At 36.2% G+C, this 22308-nt stretch overlaps 1 protein-coding gene across 4 annotated transcripts; it reads right to left on the bottom strand.

Annotated features, from left to right (window-relative positions):
• Positions 1-519: 519 nt before the first annotated feature.
• Positions 520-18268, bottom strand: LOC118277592 (solute carrier family 2, facilitated glucose transporter member 6-like). Of its 4 annotated transcripts, XM_050696174.1 has the most exons (10): positions 17926-18263; positions 17150-17259; positions 16398-16517; positions 15785-15940; positions 15161-15328; positions 14933-15065; positions 14166-14395; positions 13694-13888; positions 13329-13433; positions 520-756 (listed from the first exon to the last, which is right to left on the bottom strand). In XM_050696174.1, exons 1-10 carry the CDS (start codon positions 17990-17992, stop codon positions 577-579), a joined length of 1464 nt encoding a protein of 487 aa, XP_050552131.1. In that variant the 5' UTR covers positions 17993-18263; the 3' UTR covers positions 520-576. The 4 variants fall into 4 exon arrangements, with proteins under 4 accessions (XP_050552131.1, XP_050552133.1, XP_050552134.1 ...); XM_050696176.1 differs by lacking the exons at positions 13329-13433; positions 13694-13888; positions 14166-14395; ... (3 more) ...; positions 16398-16517; positions 17150-17259 and adding exons at positions 1348-1542; positions 2012-2241; positions 3911-4043; ... (2 more) ...; positions 6613-6732; positions 7055-7164 and having other exon boundaries at positions 520-861; positions 17926-18268; XM_050696177.1 differs by lacking the exons at positions 13329-13433; positions 13694-13888; positions 14166-14395; ... (4 more) ...; positions 17150-17259; positions 17926-18263 and adding exons at positions 1348-1542; positions 2012-2241; positions 3911-4043; ... (3 more) ...; positions 7055-7164; positions 8581-8925 and having other exon boundaries at positions 520-861.
• Between the last annotated feature and the right edge of the window lie 4040 nt (positions 18269-22308).

Here is a 22308-nt window from a genome sequence, read left to right as displayed (position 1 = left end):
TATAATATTAGTGTGAAGTGTGCACACTAATATTGTTAATGTGAAATTTTCTTTGTTTGGATGTTTATCCGTCAATCACGCTGAAACTAGTAAACGGATTTTGATGTAATTTTGTATACAGATAGGGTATGAGCTAAGTTGGGTGATAGAATACTTTTTATTCCACAGTGACGCTGCTCGCAGAAGCTTGTGTGTAATAATTTAAACTGTCATACATTAATTAACTAGAATTAATACTGAGTTGTTGTGCAATATTTTTAATTGGTTTATATGACAGAGAAATTAATGATAAGGCTCTTAAGTAAATGAAAGGAATAATAGAGATAAGAGAAATGCTGTCAATAAAATTGTGTGAGAAGCTAAACGAAGGGCAGGTAAAGAAGATTCATTATTATATATTCATAAATACGTAACGTCACGAAATTTTCATCCCAGAAGAGGTAGGCAAAGGTACACATTACGGCAAGAATCATAATAGTATAAGGAATTAACCCTTTTAGTCGAAATCAAACCAAAAGATAAATTATATTATAAAATTTTATTGGAAATAACTCTTGTCTTAGTATTAATAGTTTCTTAAGCAACCGTCTTTCCTTCTTCAATGGCTAGTGCCTTCTCTCTTTCCATTTTCTTCTCTTTCTTCGTCTTCAAGTCTTCATAAATTTCTTCTAAGATTCTTTGCTTAGTTTCTGGTACCCAGATGCCTACGTAGATAGTTGTTACCAGACAAACTGCTCCAAAGAAGTAGAATGCTACCTGAGGTCCACCCACTGCGTTGACTAGTGGCTTGAAGAATAGTGTTTGTAGGAAGGCAGCTACTGATGCTGCTGACATTGTGATTGCCATTACTGAGCCTCGGTACTGGAAAAATGAAATGGTAAATGAGTGAGTTTTTGTCTATATTGCAGTAGACAAAAGGTTTAAAAATTAAGAGTGAGATTATCGAGGTGAATTGGACGTTCAAAACCACTTATGTTGCCTTTTGTAGAAGAAAACGAGAATGAGCCACATTTTTTTCGTCATGGTCAAAATTTAGGGAAGTTTTATTCTATATATTCATCTTATCTAGACTAGTTTTTTAATGAAGCGAATCAATTAATCAAGCGAAATGACTGCACGGTTAGTACAGTAGCTAAGCAGCTTGCTGCCGTGCAACTTAGCGGGTTGGATTGCCGCATGTCACAACTTTGTGTGATCCACAAATTGTTGTTTCGGGTCTAGGTGTCATGTGTAAATAAACTTGTATGTTTGTAAACGCACCCACGACACAGAAAAAAAATCTAGTATAGGGCAATGTTTAAAAAATCTCTACGCAAAAACAAAGAATAATTTAGTTTAGATACTTACTTTGAAAGAGAATATCTCTCCAGTAACGATAACAGACACTGGCTGCAAGCCAAGGGCGTCGCAGAAGATGCACAAACAGAGAGTGACAAGGGGTATCCAGGCTGGAGTGAAGACCTGGTACTCTCGAGCCACAAACCAGGAGGCCAGGGCACACATACTCAGGCCAGATACTAGAGCTGTAGCTATGAAGAGTGCCTGTGGACAAAATAAGAATCGTGAAGACGATTGTTGGGTAACCTGTAATTGGCAACTGTATAAGCCCAAACTTGACTTATATACAGGCATAAAAGCTGTTGGTGTAACTTTAATATAAATAAAGGTGAACAATGTAGAAATGCTGATGCTAAAGTAAATGGGAATCAGAATTTTAGCCTTTAAGTAATGCAGTGTAAATATGATCGATGCAAGAAATAAAATTTTCTATTGGATCTCTATTAGATGCTGTTATTTTGCTTTCATTCTACTTATCTGTCAGATTAGACAATGTCCCTACGTATTGTATTAAAATATCTCCTTCTCTAGTAGTAAACAACCAAAATGATAGATTGATAATTATTTTAAAAAGACGATAGGTATTATTTTCTGATTCACAATACTCGACAGAATTTTAAGTATCTTTCGAGTGTAGTTGAGTCATCTTCCAGTATAAATAAAAGTACTTTACCTTTCTTCCAGCCTTTTCAACTGGGTATGAAGCCAACATTGCTCCAAGGACTTGAACGGCTCCAAGAGCCATGGCTTGCTGATTAGGAGTCAGTACTATGCCAGATCCTTCAGAAGCCATGTAGAAGATCTCCCCAGCGAAGTTCAGCACTGGTATCGAGCCACATACTTCTCTAGCCAAAGATAGTACCATAGCTATTATGAACGCCCTTAGGAGTATTTTGTCTTGCACTGAAAATAAAAAAGTAGTATTATTAAAAGACATCCGCTATAGGTTTTATTTAAGATAGAACTAAAATATGGACTTCATTGAGTCGTAATACTAGCGACCTTGTGGTTTCATAGAGGCACCTCAATGTTTTAAGTTATATCTATAATCTATATGATGTCTATACATCAGTCTTTTTTTTAACGGGGGAATATCATCTGATTACTTCTGCCGCCTCGGGTGAGGCGTGAGGCGAGCTGCCCCTATAGTGTCGCAAATTCGCGAACCCCAACCCGCCTGGAGTGTCTCCCGCGATAGCTGAGGCGTCTAAACTGATCTTTTATTTTACTTCAAAACATCATAATTCCTATAACAATTTATTACTCTAAACTTGGCATATTTATTGTTTTAAAATCTTTTAAACTGTTATCAAATAACATTCGCAAATAAAATTCGCACGGTGCGGCAAACACACGTATTGTTTAAAAATTAAACAATTTGACACAACGTTTACACTAGAAGGCTTAATAAAATATGTTCCACGTGTGCATTGTAAACAAAACACTCAATTATTATCATCACTTCTTTTGTTCGTCAAAAAGGTAGAATACACAACCCACGTAATAAGGACAGCGTGGGGCGCGTCGCGTTCAGCGCGCGCCTCAAAGAGCCATCAGACCACCACAGATGGGGCCGAGTAGGGCTGATGCCTAATCCGGAGCTGCGGACTACCTAGCGGGTTTACCGGGGCTCCGGTTCGAAAAGCAGGAGAAGGAACAGGGTGGTTTTTAGTTTAGTCAGTAAGAGTCTGACACTGACACAAGCGAGTGTCTTACGCTTTTGGGCTACCATGACACAAGTGCAGTTTAAGTTTTAATCATACAAAGTAAAGCTAAAATTAAGAGTTTTATATCTTAATAACTTCTCAAATTCCATCTCCATTCCGATGATTGAACGCATTGCGTGCCACCAATATTCGTTTCAATGTCATCCAATCATACATCAGTGATCAGTCCTACTAGGATTCATCCAATGATATTATTTTGGTAATTCCCGCTATTAAAGACTCCAATCAAGCTCATTGAGTGCCCACGACCGTGCGCTTCAATTGTTTCTCATTATGCGTAGATATATTTTTAGTCTCATAGTAAAATCTTCCGTAGTTATAATAAGACTTGAGCGTACCAAAACAAAATATAGAATAGATATTATTTTTATATATTTTATTATCTTTTGCTGTGCCCGACAGGGTCCACTATTGTTACCTACCAAATGTTTACCACCTAAGCCTACATTGTGGAATGCAATAAAGAATTGAGTATTGAGTATTTTTTCTTCCTTGCAGTAGAAGATGTAACATAAAATATCATAATGTTACAACTCTACATCACTATCAACAATTATTGTGATATTGCTCCGGGGCAGGTCTGTGTGGCCACTGGTTTTAGAGGTAAAAATCCCACACTCCCCAGTCTATTTTTCCCAGAAAACTAGACGCTTTCTGAGATCCCCCCCCCCCTAATAAAAAGAAAAGTTTATGCGATATTATATTTTTGAAGACATTGGCCATGATTAATAGCATAATTTTGAAGACATCTTCATTAGCACATGTTATTTTATTCCCAAAGTGACACAAGATCCATGGGAAGAGCAGGACTGGTAACAAAACAATATAATTTAAAAATAACTTACGTATAGCTTTTAAAATGAATCCATTGTTTTCTTCATCTTTCATTTGTTCCTTCTTGATTTGATTCACTTCACTTATCACCTGTGGGTCATCCTCTTGTCTACATCTGAGCCACGCCATTGCTCTGATAGCTTCCTGCAAAGTGATACTAAAATTATTTTCAATCTGCCTGTACAGTATTATTATAATTTCCCTTCAATCTCCAGCCAGTGAAAACTACGTAGCACATCAAATTAACAGCCTATAAGGGTTAACTGATGTGTCACCGAAAACACTAGAGGCTTTACAAACGCGTTGCCGGCCTTTTGAGGTTTAGAAATTTAGGGGTTGTTGGGGAATTTAAGGGCGAATTGGGCAATCTTGCCAAGATTAAAGACTCAAGGTTACCGACAACCTCACTCACACAACGAAACAAAGCGCAACCATTGTTTCACGTCGGTTTACTGAGAGGCCACTCCGGTCAAGTCGGTCCATTTGTGCCGAAGCATGGCTCTCCCACACTTACTGTGTGAACATACATAGGTCTTGGACTGTTTCTCAGATATTTGACAGTAGAATATTGTCAACCTCTTCAGAGATTAACCACACGTAACGATACTAGAACAATAATTATTACACGTCTGCTATCTCTCATTAAACAAGATTTTCATGTTTAAACACAACTCCACAGCAAATGATAATATTTGGGAGATAGTAGCAATGTTATCTATGTCAAATACTACACGTTTATATTCTGTCAATATGCTGCAGTATTGTTAAGCAAGGGGACTAATAAATTGACGTTTGTTTGTATACATATGTTCACGTGGAAGTAATGACGAGTATGAAACAAAGTCACCTTCCCCTATCCATTTTTTGGTATGAGCCGGTAAACGAGCAAACGAATCACCTGATGGTAAAGCATCGCCGCCGTGATGGTAAGGACACTGGAAACACCAGATGCGTTATAGTTGCATTGCTGGCTTTTTGGGGGTTAGGAATAAGGGTTGTTAAGGAATCGGATATTTATATTTATTTATTATTATATTTATCGCTAGTGATAGAGCAAAGTGGCGAACAATTGGGGAGGCCTATGTCCAGCAGTGGACTGCTATAGGCTGATGATGATGATGATGAAGGAATCGGGAATTAGGAACATCGGGGGATTAATTGGGCATCTAATGGCCTCACTCACACAACGAAATACAACGCAAGCGTTGTTGAAGTCGGTTGTCTATGAGGCCGTGGTATCACTCCAAACGAGCTGGTTCGTTTGTGCTGAAGCATGGTTCTCCCGCACTTATTTGGGCATAGAATACGCTATAAAAGCGAAGGCATGAATTACAAACAAAAGTTGTCATATACTGACGGCTATACGTGATCTTACAAACAACTACGATCTTGCAGGACGAGAATAATCATTTGAGAAAAAAAAAAATATATTACAACGAACTAATAGTTCAAGGTCACAAAGTTCTAGATTGTGTCTTAATATTACGTTTTATCATAAATGATTTAATGGTATATTGTATTATGTAAATTTTATCAAACCTGTCCTAATTGATGATGCCAATTCTGACATACCAGTTCAGTATACGAGTTTTATCTATTTTTAATAACATTACAAACGATTTTGATAAAAATTTTTAATACAATATAAATTCTAACTTGTGCGACCTGGCGGTGTTTGTAATTGTGCCTAGTATATGGCGATTAGGCTCATCATTAATATAGATGAGATTTTTCCAACTTCACCTTACTTTACAAAGAATTTTGATATTTCTTTCTAATATAATAAAGTTCAACTTACATCAGTCTTTCCTTTCTTGATTAAGTACGAAGGCGATTCAGGCATCATTATGAAGAGGATCAAGTGAAGGGTTGGAAGCATCAGACAGATCCATAGGATGGTCCTGTAGCTCAGTATGTCTCCTATAATGTAGGAGAAGAGATTGCCCGTCGTATGAAACAATATTACCTGGAAACCCGAAATACAACAGGATTAAGTCAGTGACATTATAATGCTGACTAAGGCCCCTGGACTATGGCCCTTTTGGGGAGACGGTAAATGAGCAGACTTATCACCTCATAAGGTAAGCAATCGCTGCCACCCAGGGACACAACGAACACACAGAGCGTTATCTGACGTTACGATTTTCTGTGAGGTCATAGGTATTACTCTAGGGTCAAGCCGATCCTTTCGTGCTGAAGTATAGCTTTCCCAAATGAAAACAAACATGAAAAAGCAATCGTAGACTTTTCTCAAAATCTTTTTAATAAAGATGTTCTTACCAAAGTACCGAGAGTCCCTCTGACATTTGCTGAACTGATCTCCTTAGTATACAATGGGCAAGTAACGTAGGCTCCAGCCATGGTGATACCAAATAATGCTCTCGCTAAGATGAACGCCCAAACTTCCATGGATGACAATTTTATCGTCCAGGCCAGCTGAAAATGGATACATAATTAAAACCAGTTATTTTTTATATTTTTTTTAAAATTGTCATAATTAAACAATAGAATAGATCAATATATAGTTGGGCCATTACAAACGTGCGAACTGTCATAACTTATTTTTATCAGATCTCTCATTCGTCATTAGGTTTCATTATATTATCATATGGTTGCATTGTATTTACCCCTGTACGGGTAAAGGCTCCTCCTGGCTAGACAACCTTTTCTCTGTCTTGAGCTTTCTGATGTGATAATATAATGGAGTACTCACAAAAGACGTAGCAGATGTGAAGAACAGCGTGAATTTTCTCCCTAACTTGTCACTAAGTATAGCCATTAAGTAATCAGCCTGTATACAAACTAGATATGGCACTGATGCCATCCAGGATACCTGTAAAGTAATTAAGTATTAATAATAATTCATAGGTAGGTCCAGAATCTTCTACGGTATAACTTTTTTAATGGATATGTTGGTAAACGAGCGAACGGATCACCCAATGGTAAGCAATCGCCGCCGCCCATGGACACTCGAAACAGCAATTGCCTCCGGTAACCACACTTACACAACGCAAGCGTTGTTTCATATCGGTTTTCTGTGGTATCACTCCGGTGGAACTGGCCCATTCTTACCGAAGCAGGGCTCCTTCACACTTTTCCTACCTCACCATTACACAAAAAAACTATATACATTGTAATTGCAAGCAATTACTTACCTCATAATCAGTCAATGGTACATCCCTGGGTGAGTCTTTGGACTGAAGTAGCAATGACATCGGAGACATCCATCCTATGCTGGCTCCGTACGCGAAGACTGGCAAGTTTACTTCAAAAAGTAAAGGGTAATGAACTGAATGTAGGTGTTTCATTGAGCTACAAGAAATCACAACCTATTACTTTTAAAGGGTAGAAAGACACTGCAATTCTACACAACTACAGCGTAACACCGTGTATAAAAAAGGAAAAAAGATGAATATCTTTTTCTTTTTTTATTTACTGAACTTTTTATGCACATAAATGTGTTCATAAGGTGGGCTTAATGCCGTTGGCATTTTCTACTAGTCTTTTTTTGTAACGCTATGTAAATCCTCATGGACTTCCCACATCATGGAGACGGGCGCGTGTGGGATTCTTACTAGTTAAAACCACCACGGTGTGACTACGATCCGGGATACCCTTGCAGATTCACCAGACATTCATCAGTTACCTATATTATAAGTCCCATTTAGTCTACTATAGTCTATCTAAAGGAGAGAAAAATCTGATAAGACTGTTAAGACCCAAGGTAATTGAACTCTCGATGTGACTCGCTAAACAAGATGCTCATTGTGAATCTTTAATGCAATGTAGAAAGTACACCATTGATTGAGTTCAATATCAATGCAAGACTATACAGAACAGTGTATCATTGAATAATTAACTGTAAGTAAATATTAATAGAGTAGGTTTTTGAATGAGGCTACAGATTGTGATTATAGGTTTTCATTGATTTAGTCTGACCCTAAAGATAGTGAACTTGGCCAGATTGGAATATAAATATAGGTTTGTAAGCGTTGTCTGAAAATTATGTGGTACGAAATATTAAGTTAAATTAGTGTTTTCTTTTAAATGGGACAAGCCGGTCATAATCCCTTAACTGCTGTAACTCCTGTAAGCCAGGATTTACAATAGATACAACCATGAAAACCCTAATCTAAGACAGTCATTCATATCCCTAGGACGCACGTCCTGGGGATATGAATGACTGTCTTAGATCCCGTAACGAAATAAATTAAAATATATTATTATACGAGAAGAAAAAAAAATGTGTTGTAAAACGTACAAAGAAATATATGTGTTTTTACATAGAATAAAATTGTCACCAACTTTATAAAGATATTAAAACGTAGTTTGTTTTTCAATTAGTATAGAAAAAATAATTCAATATACTAAGATATTTGATTGTTTATTTTTAAATGCCGTAGTATATTGAACGTTCTTATAATAAAAGAAAGTCTTTTATTATAAGAACGTTCAATATACTACGACATAATAATATTAACAACTAAACTAGAAAAAATAAATAAATAATACCAAAAAATAAAAATAATGTACTATTTACAAATGTATACTTAATAATAGAAAGTAATAGTTTTACAATAATCGTCTCAAATTTTATACTCAAAACTTTTATAAATCTCTCTAAACATCAGATAAAAAATAGGAATTAAAAATACTTAAAAATATGAAACAAATAACTCACCCAGTACAGCACATATAATCTGGTTGATTTTGCTTCCCTCGTCGAAAAAGTAGAAATACTTCTTCATTTTTTCTAAATTTTAATAACAGAAATATAAAAAATAAAACTATCACGTACAAATTTTAATTATAAATGCAACACTTTTACAAATTCATTTAAACTCTCAATTTATTAAAAAAATTAAATAAAATATAATATACAAAAAAATACCAACACTTTTGGTTTTTTTTTTAAACAAAAAGAAAACTATTTTCGACTCATTTTCGAAACAGAAATATAATTATGTGAATTGAATTTTCGCGTCCGACGTTACGCATTCGTCTGTTATCGACAAGACAGGTTCGCGAACTAAATAGTCCGAGGAAGCTCATTGAGAGTTAAAACAAGGAACTGTTTGCTTAGCAAATCAATACATCATGGAATTAAATGAAATCTTGTATCAAATGTTTGAACGAAAGTAAGATAAATAAAAAAATATACAGCGTGTAACAAAATACCCATGTACATCAAGAAGCACTGAAGATTACAGGTTGAATAGAATCTCTACACTAAGTTTCAACTTAAAATACGTTTAAAAAAATTGGTACCAAATACTTGGTGTCTCATGGTTCTTGATTTTATAAATTAACAGACGTGTCACCACACTACAGGGGTCACTCGCTAATTACGAAACATTTTTTCTGTAAATCTGATCGCCTATCTACCTAATTTTAATTCGCATGAAAAATAAAAAAAATAAAAATATTGGAAAAATTCAAAACTTCGTTCCATGAAAACGTGAGTTTAAAAAACCCTTCCCGTATCGTTTGTTATGTTATCTAGAAACCGTGCACTTGATATGTATTGCCCCCTTTTTGTTACACCGTGTATAGCTGATGAAACCGAGTGAAATATTATGGCCTTATTTACTTAGGTATAATGTAAGTAAATATTTACATTGTTCTTTTATTTGTGTACTTACTTTTCTTTGCCCAGATTAGTAGATATAGGTGATTGGTCCACGTATTCTAATTAGAAATTTCGGGATCATTTACAGTCGTATATATTTACAGCTCCTTCGAGTGAATTCACAAAAGTATTTGTTTATTTTAAGTTACGATGGTGAATACTTCCATAGGTATGTACCTACTTAGTTTATTTTATGTTATTTTAAGTTAGTTGTAGTATGTTATTGTTGTTGATATATTTATTTAAAATCTTCTAAAATTACATTTTTAAATACTACTTACAAAATACAAAATAAAATAATATTTAAAAATATAAAAATAGGAGCCGACGTATAGTAGCGGGAGCATGGAGCCACCAAGCTTCCGGTGGTTAGGGCTCCAAAGCCAGAAACCTCTTCACAATACGTGCCGTTTCGAGGAGTGCCTTCTGCATCAGGCCCTTGATCCATCCGTCTAACGTTAGCCTACTCAGTTGTTGGTGGAGGCTTTTGGCTATGAGGCCATTGGCAGATACATACGACAAGACATCCCACATGTCGACTACCTCATGATCTGAATTAAGATATTCTTGTTGTTATTGTATATGTTTTTATGTAAGGTAATTCATACATATGTTGGGGAAAAGTTTCTTTATTATGATTGTGTTTTGCGTTTCTTTTTCTCCTTTTTTGTGTATAATTTCTTTTAGTTCTTTAAGTTTATTTTGTACACTAGATTAAGCCTCACTGTTGAATTCGGAAAATCCTGTAATGAGAGTGTAGGAAGATTGAAGTGGCGCCGTCTGACAGCTTGACAAAAAAGTTCAACCAAAACTTAACAGGTGGCGTTACTATCGCATATAATAATATACTAGCTGTGCCCGCGACTTCGTTCGCGTGGAATAGTGACTATGAGCAGCGTATTTTTTTAATATATGTATACTTATTTTTATTTTGGATCATAATCACAGTCATTTTGGGTAGCTAAAAACCTACTTTACTGTAATGCTTCTCTATATACAATATTAGACGTATGGCCATCGGGGGTGAAAGCATACAGGCTGCTAGGATTGCTAACACGGGACAGAGCCACATACAATTGACCGTGCGAAAAACAGCTGATACTTAGATCTACACCCACAACTTTTAGAGTCTGACCTTGAGCTTTATTAATTGTCATGGCGAAACATAGGCTCACTGGAAACTGAATTCGTTTAAAACTAAACGGAAAATTGTTTGGAATAAGAGGAATCCGAGGAATAAAAACACTATCACCGTTTCCGCACCCTGTTAAAATTTCTGCTTCTATCAGATTTCGTTGTAAATTTGTTACTTTTAATTTAGTACCGTTGCAAAGTTTTGGTGGGCTTAAATTTCTAAGGAGCATATGGGTACGCCGATTTTTAATTTTATTTTGTGAGCTGGTAGTCCAGGAGCACTAAGAGATTCTAAAAATTCTACCGGGTAGCTGGTAGATTCTCCTTCTTCTATAACTCTGTTAATAGAGATATACTCTACATTATCCCCCGAAACTAAACTCAAAATTTCAGCGTTTATTGCTGCTGCTTGGTCGTTTCGTGGAGTCAAAATTGCTCTTTCGCAAAGCCAGGAATTTTCGCAGATTAGTATTTGCGTTGGGTTTCCATACATCTTTGAAAAATGAGGTCTCGTACTGATAAAACTTTGCTGCATAAGTTTTCATTGAGAACAAATTTTCCTTGTTCTTGCGGATACACACCGTTACCGATCTCCAGTAATAACTCTGAAAACTCTTGAGCATTTTGATTGCCTCCGATTTGCGCTCGCATATTTAAAGTCAAATGCAAAGGGATAATGTAATGTCACAGATGAGAACTCTTTAGACAGGCTCTAACTTCATCAGCCCTTGTTCCGCGTGGTATTACAGGGAGAGTCTGACGAAAATCGCCACAAAAAAGTACAGTAATGCCACCCATAGGTTGGTTATTTTGTTTGATATCACGCAACGTTCTGTCTACTGCTTCAACTGCTTTTTTGTTTGCCATTGTGCACTCATCCCATATAATAAGGCTGCAATCACGAAGAACCTTAGCTTTATCGCTGTTTCTTGAAATATTGCAAACAGGGTTTATTTGACCTTTATTAAGGTGTACGAAGATCTGTGAGCTTGTGTCTGCGCATACAGATGTATTGTATGGGTGTTAAGTCGGTGTATGTGTGTGAGTGTTGCAAAGTTACAACCGGCGACGTTAGCCGCATATAAACTGTTGTGTACAATTATCTAAATAAATAATATTGTGTCACCTAAACCTATTAATATAGGTTATGGACCCAGAAGACTATAAACAATCAATGAATTATTAATTGTGTCAACTTTAATACACCATTATGGCTGCAAGCAGAACGCAGTAGTTCTGAGCGGCAAGGATATACGACGATGTTTAGCATGACGGAAGAGGCTCACATTAGTGAACAAAGTAATTCTGTTTGGTGTGTCGATAGTGGATGCACTGGACATAATATGTGCAACGACAAGCACATGATAAAAGGATTTACGCGTCTGGACAATGAACTAAACTTAGCAAACCATGAGAGTACACAAATAAATAACCGGTATGGGACAAGTCAGTATTTCGGTTGATAACGGTTGTAAAACACGCCTAGTAGACATTCAAAAAGTGTTTTATGCGCCAGATTTACGTACTAGTCTTTTATCAGTATCGAAAATGACTGATCATGGATTTGAAGTTCATTTTACAAAGCAAGATACCGTCGTGACTGATAAGAACAAAAAGGTTCATATAAGGGCAGACCGTGTCGGGAACTTATACCATGTCAAATTGGGTTAGTAATATTCCAATAATGTACAAATGGTGAAAAAGCCAATTGACATGTGGCATGAGCGTTTGGGACACATTAACGAGCGTGATTTCAAAGCTCACACACACACAACGTCACGCCTTTTATCCCCGAAGGGGTAGGCAGAGGTGCACATTACGGCACGTCATGCCGCTATACAATGTACACCCACTTTTCACCATTTGTGATTGTTTCACACAATTCCAGGCTCCGTGCTACTACTGAGAAATTTACGAAAAGGAGAAAAAAGCTCAGCAATTCTTTACTCGACCCGGGAATCGAACCCGAGAGCCCTTGTTCGGCAGTTGCGCCTACGACAACTCGACCAACGAGGCAGCTCATGTTCAGGCAGCTGATCTCAAAGCTATGGTCTTGAAATTGAAAGGAATAATAAAGATGAGAAAAATGCAGTTGAAAATAATTGTGTGAGAAGTTAAACGAAGGGTAGGGAAGGAATTTTATCCCCGAAGAGGTAGGCAGAGAGACACATTACGGCAAGAATCATAATAGTATAGAAGAAATAACCCTATTAGTGTTTTTTTGGGACAAGCTCGCCACAACCTCCCCTACCGCTGCAACTCCTGTAAGCCAGGATCTACAGTAGATACAAACATGAAAACACCGGAACACTGAAGTCCGGCGCGTCCTAGAGAAATGAATGACTGTCTTGGATCCTGCAACGAAACAAATCATAAGATGTTGTTAGAGGAGAAGAATTAACCCTATTAGTTGAAATCAAACCAAAAGATAAATTATATTATAAAAGTTTATTGCAAATAACTCTTGTCTTAGTATTAATAGTTTCTTAAGCTCCCATTTTTCCTTCTTCAATGGCCATTGCCTCCTTTCTATCCATTTCCTTCTCTTTCTTCGTCTTTAAGTCTTCATAAATCTCTTCCAAATATCTTTGCTTAGTTTCTGGTACCCAGATGACTACGTAGATAGTTGTTACCAGGCAAACTGCTCCGAAGAAGTAGAATGCTACGTGCGGTCCACCTACGATATTGACTAGTGGCTTGAAGAATAGTGTTTGTAGGAAGCCGGCTACTGATGCTGCTGACATTGTGATTGCCATTACTGAGCCTCGGTACTAGAAAAATGAAATGGTGTATGAGTAAGCTATTGTTGTTAGACAAGACAAGAGATTTTAAATCAAGTTTGAGATTATTGAGGTGAATTGGACATTCGAAACGACTTAAATAGTCTTTTGTAACAAAAATGTAGTATATACATTTATAGAAGACACTCTTTGTGATCCACAAATTATGGTTTTAGGTCTGAGTGTCATGTGTACGTGAACTTGTATATTTGAAAAACAAAAACCAAGAATTATTTAGTCTAGATACTTACTTTGAAAGAGAATATCTCCCCAGTAACAATAACGGACACTGGTTGCAAGCCAAGGGCGTCACAGAAGATGCACAAACAGAGAGTGACGACTGGTATCCAGGCTGGAGCGAAGACCTGGTACTCTCGAGCCACAAACCAGGAGGCAAGGGCACACATACTCAAGCCAGATACTAGAGCTGTTGCTATGAAGAGTGGCTGTGGACAAAATAAGAATCGTGAAGATGATTGTTCAAAATTGTTGGGTAACCTGTATTTGGCGACTGTATAATCCCAAAACTGATCAATATGTATTTATTGTAATTATATACCCTTTATAGAGAAGCTGTTGTTTGAAGTTGGTATACTTTTAATAAATAAATAAAGATGCACAATGTAGAAATGCTAATTGAGGTAACTGTAACTGATAGTATTTTTAATCTACAAGTTAAACCATTGAATTAATTATCTTCCAGTATAAATAAAAATACTTTACCTTTCTCCCAGCCTTTTCAACTGGGTATGAAGCCAACATTGCTCCAAGGACTTGCACCACTCCAAGAGCCATGGCTTGTTGGTTAGGAGTCAGTATTAAGCCAGATCCATCAGAAGACATGGAGAAGATCTCTCCAGCGAAGTTCAGCACTGGTATCGAACCACATACTTCTCTAGCCAAAGATAGTACTACAGCTATTATGAACGCCCTTAGGAGTATTTTGTCTTCCACTGAAAATAAAAAGAAAGTAGTTTTATGAAATGATTATTATAACACCCAACGTCCGCTATAGGTTTTATTTTAGATAGATGTAATATATGCCATGATGTTGCCACTGGGGTGGTTTTAGTATAAGTAAGAATCCCCCACTTTTTAGTACTTTATCCCCAGAAAGCTTGGTGCCTTTTAAAGGTTTCTTTGCGTCATCAAAACAAAAAAAATGCGATATTAAATTTGTAGACATCGCCCATGACTAATAAGTTTCATTAGAACTACTTAAGGTCCGAACACATAATCTCATTGTTGGCAATGTATTTTCATCATCAAAACATTAACAGCTCATGATGGTTTACTTCTGGACAAATGGGCTTCCTTTGCCTAATAGTGTTTGCCTACACTAACGCTTGGCAGGTGGTAGGTCCAATCTACCAAAGATCGACGAAAATGCTACCGGCCGCTCTTTATCAAACGTGTGTTTCCTAAGAAGACACTCCACCCGTGGGGAGAGTAGGAATGGTAACAAAACAATATAAATAAAAATAACTTACTTATAGCTTTTAAAATGAATCCATTGTTGTCTTCATCTTTCATTTGTTCCTTCTTGATTTGATTCACTTCACTTATCACCTTTGGGTCGTCCTCTTGTCTACATCTGAGCCACGCCATCGCTCTGATAGCTTCCTGTAAAGCGATATTAAAATTATTTCGAATCTGATTGTCCAATATATCACAAACGATTTTGATATTTATCTTTAACACAATAAAGTTCAACTTACATCAGTCTTTCCTTTCTTGATTAAGTACGAAGGCGATTCAGGCATCATCATGAAGAGGATCAAGTGAAGGGTTGGAAGCATCAGACAGATCCATAGGATAGTCCTATAGCTCAGTATGTCTCCTATAATGTAGGAGAAGAGATTGCCCGTCGTATGGAACAATATTACCTGGAAAAGAAGACAAGAGCCTTAAAATCATCAAAAGCCAGTGGCATTATAATGCTGGACTATAGCACTCTTCTAATTTCCAAACTTTCCAAGCTAGCAGGCCTTCCATCTGCGCCTAATGTGAGTCTTTAAATTTACTGACTCTTACACACCCATGGAAATAGTTGGGTTGGTGTATTCTGCTACTATGTATTCTACTAGTATATTCTACTTTGCTTCTGTTCTTGCTCCCCTACCACCGAACCAAAGGTATTCACGATCACTAAGGCCTACCGACCAAGACGCGTCGTTACCGCTTCGTGGATAGTTTTCATTACTTCTAAGCAAGTTGCAAGCATTTTTTGTGTGTAGGCTGCCCATCGCCGTATTATAGACATTAGTTTAACCATAATCAGAAAAAAACTAACATGAAAAGGTAAACTTTTCTCAAAAGTATCTTAATAAAGATATACATACCAAAGTACCGAGAGTCCCTCTGACATTTGCTGAGCTGATCTCCTTAGTATACAACGGGCAAGTAACGTAGGCTCCAGCCATGGTGATACCAAATAATGCTCTCGCTAAGATGAACGCCCATACTTCCATGGATGACAGTTTTATTGTCCAGGCCAGCTGAAAATTTAGGTATACAACATTAAATTCCGTTATTTTTTTAATTATTAGTTAAAAAAACCTTTTTTTCATTCCTAAAATAACAATGATACATTTTAATTGATGGTAACTAAACAATAGAATAGATCAACATATTATGGTTTGGGCCATTACAAACGTGCGAACTATCATAAGTATTTTAACTCTTGCTTAAGCAGCTGCGCATCTGCCTCGCACAGTTACATAGCTTAGTATCAGTGGAAACGGGCACATAGTTTCACAGCTTAGCTATTACATCTTCGTAGCATAGCTACATAACACATCTCTTGTGGAAAAGCACCCTTACAGTTTCGCACGATTAAGGCCGTTTGTAACTAGCAACTGAATATAATTGTAAAACCAAAGGTACACTATGGATATACCCAGGCCTACACTTTCAGGAATAAGGGGCATGATAATAATATAATGGAGTACTTACAAAAGCCGTAGCAGAAGTGAAGAACAGCGTGAATTTTCTCCCTAACTTGTCACTAAGTATAGCCATTAAGTAATCAGCCTGTATACAAACTAGATATGGCACTGATGCCATCCAGGATACCTGTAAATTAAGTAAGTATTAATATTAATTAATAAGTTGGTCCAGAACTTCTTAATCCAGTCCAGAATCTCTAACTTAAGGGATAAGCCGGTAAACGAGCGGACGGCCCACCCGATGGTAAGCATTCGCCGCCGGTCATACACACTCGAAACACCTGACGCGTTACAAATGCGTTGCCCGCTTTTTGGGGGTTAGAAATTTAAGGGTTGTTGGGGAATCAGAGATCGGGAAGATTGTGAAGAGGTGTACAATTACCCCCTTTTTAATCTGTTAGAAGGCCCAATTGCCTCCAGTAACCTCACTCAAGCATGGCTCTTCCACACTTTTCTTCCACACAATTCCATAAAAAGAAAAGCATCTTTAACATAGTAACACTATAGTAATGAAAAATTCTGAAGAAGTGTCCTTAGAACTACGGTCTCAACACCATATTAATAATATCATCATCATCATCATCATCATCAGCCTGTTTTTGTCCACTGCTGGACATAGGCCTCTCCAATGGCACGCCACTGAGCTCGATCTTCAGCTCTACGCATCCAACCACTACCAGCCACCTTGCGAATATCGATACTCCACAGTAAATATAACACCTCATACCCTGACGATATAGCAATACTCGTATTACTTACCTCATAATCAGTCAATGGTATTTCCCTGGGTGAGTCTTTGGACTGAAGTAGCAATGACATCGGAGACATCCATCCTATGCTAGCTCCATACGCGAAGACTGGCAAGTTTACTACAATAAAAAGGATAAAGTTAGTTACTACAAGTCACAACTTTTTACTCCAAAAAGGGTAGAAAGACATTACAGATCTACACAGGTACAGTCTAATACCTGTAGTCATCTATTATATAAAAATAAGTCAGGTTTTCCTTCCTGTCGCTATAACTTGACTGCACGGTTGGTGCGGTGGTAGCGGGTTCGATTCCCACACGGAGCAACTCTTTGTGTGATGCACAAATTGTTGTTTCGGGTCTGGGTGTCATATGTATGTGAACTTGTATGTTTGTAAACGTATCCACGATACAGGAGAAAATCCTAGTGTGGGGCAACGTTTTTTAAAAACCAAAACGCACGAACCGATTTCCACGGTTATGTATTCGTTGGGAAGGTCTCGGCCCCGAGAGGTTTATAGCAAAGAAAATTCAGGAAAAAATGCAAATTATGATGCAAGTCCCATGAAATAGATGGTGAGCCTATTGCCATATACCATTTTCAGAATATATGCCACTACTGAGAAATTTTCGAAAAACCGAAAAAAGCCCAGCAATTCTTTGACCGACCCAGGAATCGAACCCGAGACCTCCGAGCCTGGCAGTTACATTTGCAACCACTTAGCCAACGAGGCAATCAAGTTGAGGAACTTTAAAATATTAAAAAAATATGAAATAAATAACTTACCCAGTACAGCACATATAATCTGGTTGATTTTGCTTCCCTCTTCGAAAAAGTAGAAATATTTCTTCATTTTTAATAAATTTAAATAACCGAAATACAAAATAAATTATCACGTAAAAATTACAATAATTTAAAACGCCACAATCTTACAAAGTAATTAAAACTCGCTTAAGTATTAAAATTAATCTACATCACAATTTTTACAAAATATAATAAATAATATACACACAAAAAACCAAAAAAATCTATTGGTTTTTTATACAAAAAAAAAGTTATCGATTCATTTTACGAGCAATAATTTGAATTAAATTTTCGCGTCTGACGTTACGCATTCGACTGTGACCGACAAAGTTGGTTCACGAACTAAATAGTCCGAGGAAGCTCATTCTGAATTAAACCAAAGAAACTGTTTGTTTAACAAATCAATACATCATGGAATAAAATGAAATCTCCTATCTAATGTTTGAACTAAAGAAAGGTAAATAAAAAAAACTATGTAGCTGATGAAACCGAGTGAAATATTACACAGCCTTATTTACTTAGGTATAAGTAAATATGTACATTGTTCTTTTATTTGTTTATTTTTCTTCGCCCAGATTAGGACAGGTGATTGCTCCACGTATTCTGATTAGAATTTTCGGGATCAGTGATTCATTTTTTATTGAAGAAAATATTTAATTGGGTGTTAAAATTCGTGGTTTTTTTACTTCAGTTTTTCCAATGTTTCCTATTATTTTTGGTGTTCAATGTGATTTAGCAAAAAAATCCTTATTAACACAGTCCAAATTATTTTTGAAAATAATACTAGTTTTCTATCTAATATCACTTTCCCCCCAAAAGCATTATAGACAGTGCTACAAAACTATAAAATAATAATTACATATACAATGAAACCTCAAACGAAAGACCTCCATAGATTTGTTCCATAAACCATAATTTGATAATTTATTAATCTGACATACGATTTGTCATTTAGTGTCAAAAATGTGAAAATAATGAGGAACCAAAAATACTATTATACCCTTTTATGCAAAAAGAAATAGTAAGAAATGCAAAATGAGCCATCGTAATCTTCGTAGGAATCTTAGCCCGGTAAGTTAGAAATCGCTTTTTGAGGGGGGAAATCATCCAATGACTTCTCCCACCCTGGGTGAACACAAGGGTGAGGTCATTGGATGATTTTACGTTGATAACGTTTTTAATTGAACGGGGTAGTTTTTAGTCAGTAAAAGTCTGACACTCCCTTCCGCCTCACCCAAGGCGGGAGAAGTCATTGGATGATTTTCTACCCTCAAAAAAAGCGGTCAGACTAGTGGGTTTGATTTAATTATTTATTTTATTTTCTTTCTCTACAGAGTATTGGTAATCGGGAGTACCCACGATGCCATTTTGGCTGTGGGCACTATCATACTTCGCAATAGCATGTAAGTTTATTATAAATTCTATGTCTTAAAACGTCTGTCTTATAATGTGTAGTTTCAATATATTAAAAAGAACGAGATCAAAGATAGAGCTGAATGCGACATTATTTATTTTTAGCCGTGTTCGTCCCACTACAGGGCAAAGGCCTCCCTACCTTCCTTCCACTCCTCTCTGTTCAGAGCTTTCTGCGGCCAATCCTTGTCGTACGTGTTAAGTTCGTCCCGCCATCTCCTTTTGAGCCGATTAGTCTGAGTATTCGACGTTAGCCTAAATAAACCTTAGCGTCTTTAGGTATGCATACGACTGATGAGACAGCTCTCAGGTGCCCGAAGCAGTAACCCTGAAGCAACCGTGAGGCGTCCAGCTACACCAAATAGCACCGTAGCCCACCAATAGTAGTTGTTGAGCCTTATTTCTTACTACCGATAGATTTTTGTACTGAATTACATATCGTTATATAGGTATAGATGTATAGGAGACTTATAGATTATTTTTACTAACTTTGAGATATTCTCAAATGAGATAGTCTCAAAATTAGTAACTTTTTTACATTTGACGTTGCGACGTTTGGCCGCTATCTCGCCTGATGGTAAGTGATGATGCGGCCTACGATGGAGCACGTGTGCCTATAAGCAACCTTTTACTTTTTTCACAGCAGCCATAGTAGCATGGAACGACGACTTCAGGGTGGAAGCTTTAAATGATTTTTCGACGAAATTCAAGATTCTGGTCGACGAGTTATCAATGTACATTCAACCGGTCGGCTTCCCCATCGAGTTGGTCGCGAGGTTGTGTATGGGCAAATTGCAGACATAACATCATGGTAATCGACTGTATCGTGGAGTTACCGATAGAAAAACCTTTTTTTCTACGGTTTCTACTATCGTATTGCTTTACAATATTTCTTTTCTCATTGTAGATTTTCTTACGCATTTTTTTCCATACGAATTTACGCTTTTAGATAACAATTGGTTTTCATATAATGTAATTATAGTATATTGCAGATTTGACTCTAACAGAACTTTTAAGCACCAATTTAAACCATCGTTATCACCATCGCAAATACATCATTAAATTCAGTAAGACTTACTTTAGTATGGTCATTCATTAGCTTAATAATCTTGAATATGATAATGAACCAATTTATCGTATTTTGAGTCGCATTTTCATCTTTTCCTATAAATGTATGCAAAGGATTTTAAGCCGTATTAACCTAATATTAGAAGAGTCTGCGGCTATAATTGTAGACACATGAATGACTTAATCTTTGTCTTTAGGATCGTCTCTGTGCTCATCGATGCCTGGTATACTTTGGTGTGCTTAGTTTACGATTGGTACTTTGATATTTATTATATTTTCTGATGTAAGGTGTTCTAAAATTATCTGCGACGGCTTTAACGGGAGGTAGTGTTGTGTTTGAAGATTACAATAGCGAATTTCGTACCTCGGACTAGTTAATCCAATTTGAGAACCTAAAAAAGTTAAATAATATTGACTCTACTCTGTATAAAGTGGTTCACATATACGCACTATGCGTCGCTTCAACAATTGATAGCAATTGTTTTCATTGACAACGCGACAGAAACACTGAAAGATAAAAGCTTTTCATAAGAAACTCATACGTTGACTTTTTGTATGAAAAAAAACTCATAGTCAATAATTTATATTTACTATTGTAATCTTCAAACACAACACTACCTCCCATTAAAGGCGTGGCAGATAATTTTAGAACACCTTATATTTAGTTAGAGCTAACTAATCTGATCGACGTTGTAGGTATATTAAAAACTGATAAACATCTAACCGCCATACTCAGACTCATTTGATGATTACGTAACTTAGTTCTTAGCAACTGTTTTTGGTACAAAATCGTTACTAAGGAATAGTTTAAGTAATCTTTAAATGTCTCTGAGTGCATCAGTGAGATAACTATGCGAATTCTGTTCTTTGGGGTTATTAATATTATATGTAACCTCTTTTATGTGTTTTCGCTTATCCTTTTACAATTAATTATCGTTCAATGAATTAAATAATCCTTATCTTATTATTTATTTACTGTGTCCAAGATTTTTAAAAGTTAACGCTTAACTTTTAGCATTGGCTATGGCAATTAACAGTTAAAATATTTTTCTACATAAAGTGATTATTTATGTATTTTTTATCATGGATTTTTAACTTGTTTATCGTGAGTATTGTGTGCATTCCTTTTTGTTATTTTTTTGGTTAGTATATACCGTTATCGCCCATCCTTCACGATGATTTTTTATTCAATTACTTATTCTGGTAGTCGGGATATATGAGGTATTCTAAAATTATCTGCCACATCTTTTGATACTTTTAAAGCTCCTTATATATCATGAATTAAATAAATTATTGTTTTAAAAAGAAACGTAAAATATATTGTATATATTGCCTGTTGCCGATGCTAAAAGTATTCGATTTTGTTTAAAATGTCATGATATTTGTACAAGTAGAAGGATGGGCAATAAGCATATATTAGTGGTGGTGGATTAGTAGGTTTAAATAAATATACATCGCCTGATTATTAGGTGCTTGCATTTGATTGTTTCTGCAATTGCTCGTGCAGGCAAATAATTTTGATGCTATTGTTCGTGCATGCACTGACATATTTTGTACCTGTGCTTATTATATTTAGAAACTGACTAGGTTATTCTTTTGTTTTTAGGGTTGATGAACGCGAGCGAAGGAATCGGTCTATACGCATAATTTAATAATTAATTGAGAAGAAAGAAGTCGAATAAGGCAAGATTTTCAATTAATGTGCTACGGATAAAATTAAAATCATTAAGATTTTAGAAAAATCCGTATATAAATAAAAGTATCTCTTTCTTACTTAATACAATAGTAAAGGACATCAATATAATATTTTACTGTTCTCAGAGTGCAACACAATTAAATGTAACATTTCAAATATAAGATTTTGAGAATAAATGAAATAAGAAA

This window comes from Spodoptera frugiperda, chromosome 10, assembly GCF_023101765.2.
Source record: "Spodoptera frugiperda isolate SF20-4 chromosome 10, AGI-APGP_CSIRO_Sfru_2.0, whole genome shotgun sequence".
Classification (NCBI taxonomy): Eukaryota; Metazoa; Arthropoda; class Insecta; order Lepidoptera; family Noctuidae; genus Spodoptera; species Spodoptera frugiperda.
This window is presented reverse-complemented; position numbering and strand designations above follow the sequence as displayed.

Coding starts and splice junctions, on each gene's coding strand:
- LOC118277592 (XM_050696176.1), bottom strand. CDS start 17,992: ATGAAGAAATATTTCTACTTTTTCGAAGAGGGAAGCAAAATCAACCAG. Junction 7,165..17,925: donor GATTATATGTGCTGTACTGG/GTAAGTTATTTA, acceptor TACTTTTTGAAG/TAAACTTGCCAGTCTTCGCG. Junction 5,866..6,179: donor GAGGGACTCTCGGTACTTTG/GTAAGAACATCT, acceptor TCGGGTTTCCAG/GTAATATTGTTTCATACGAC.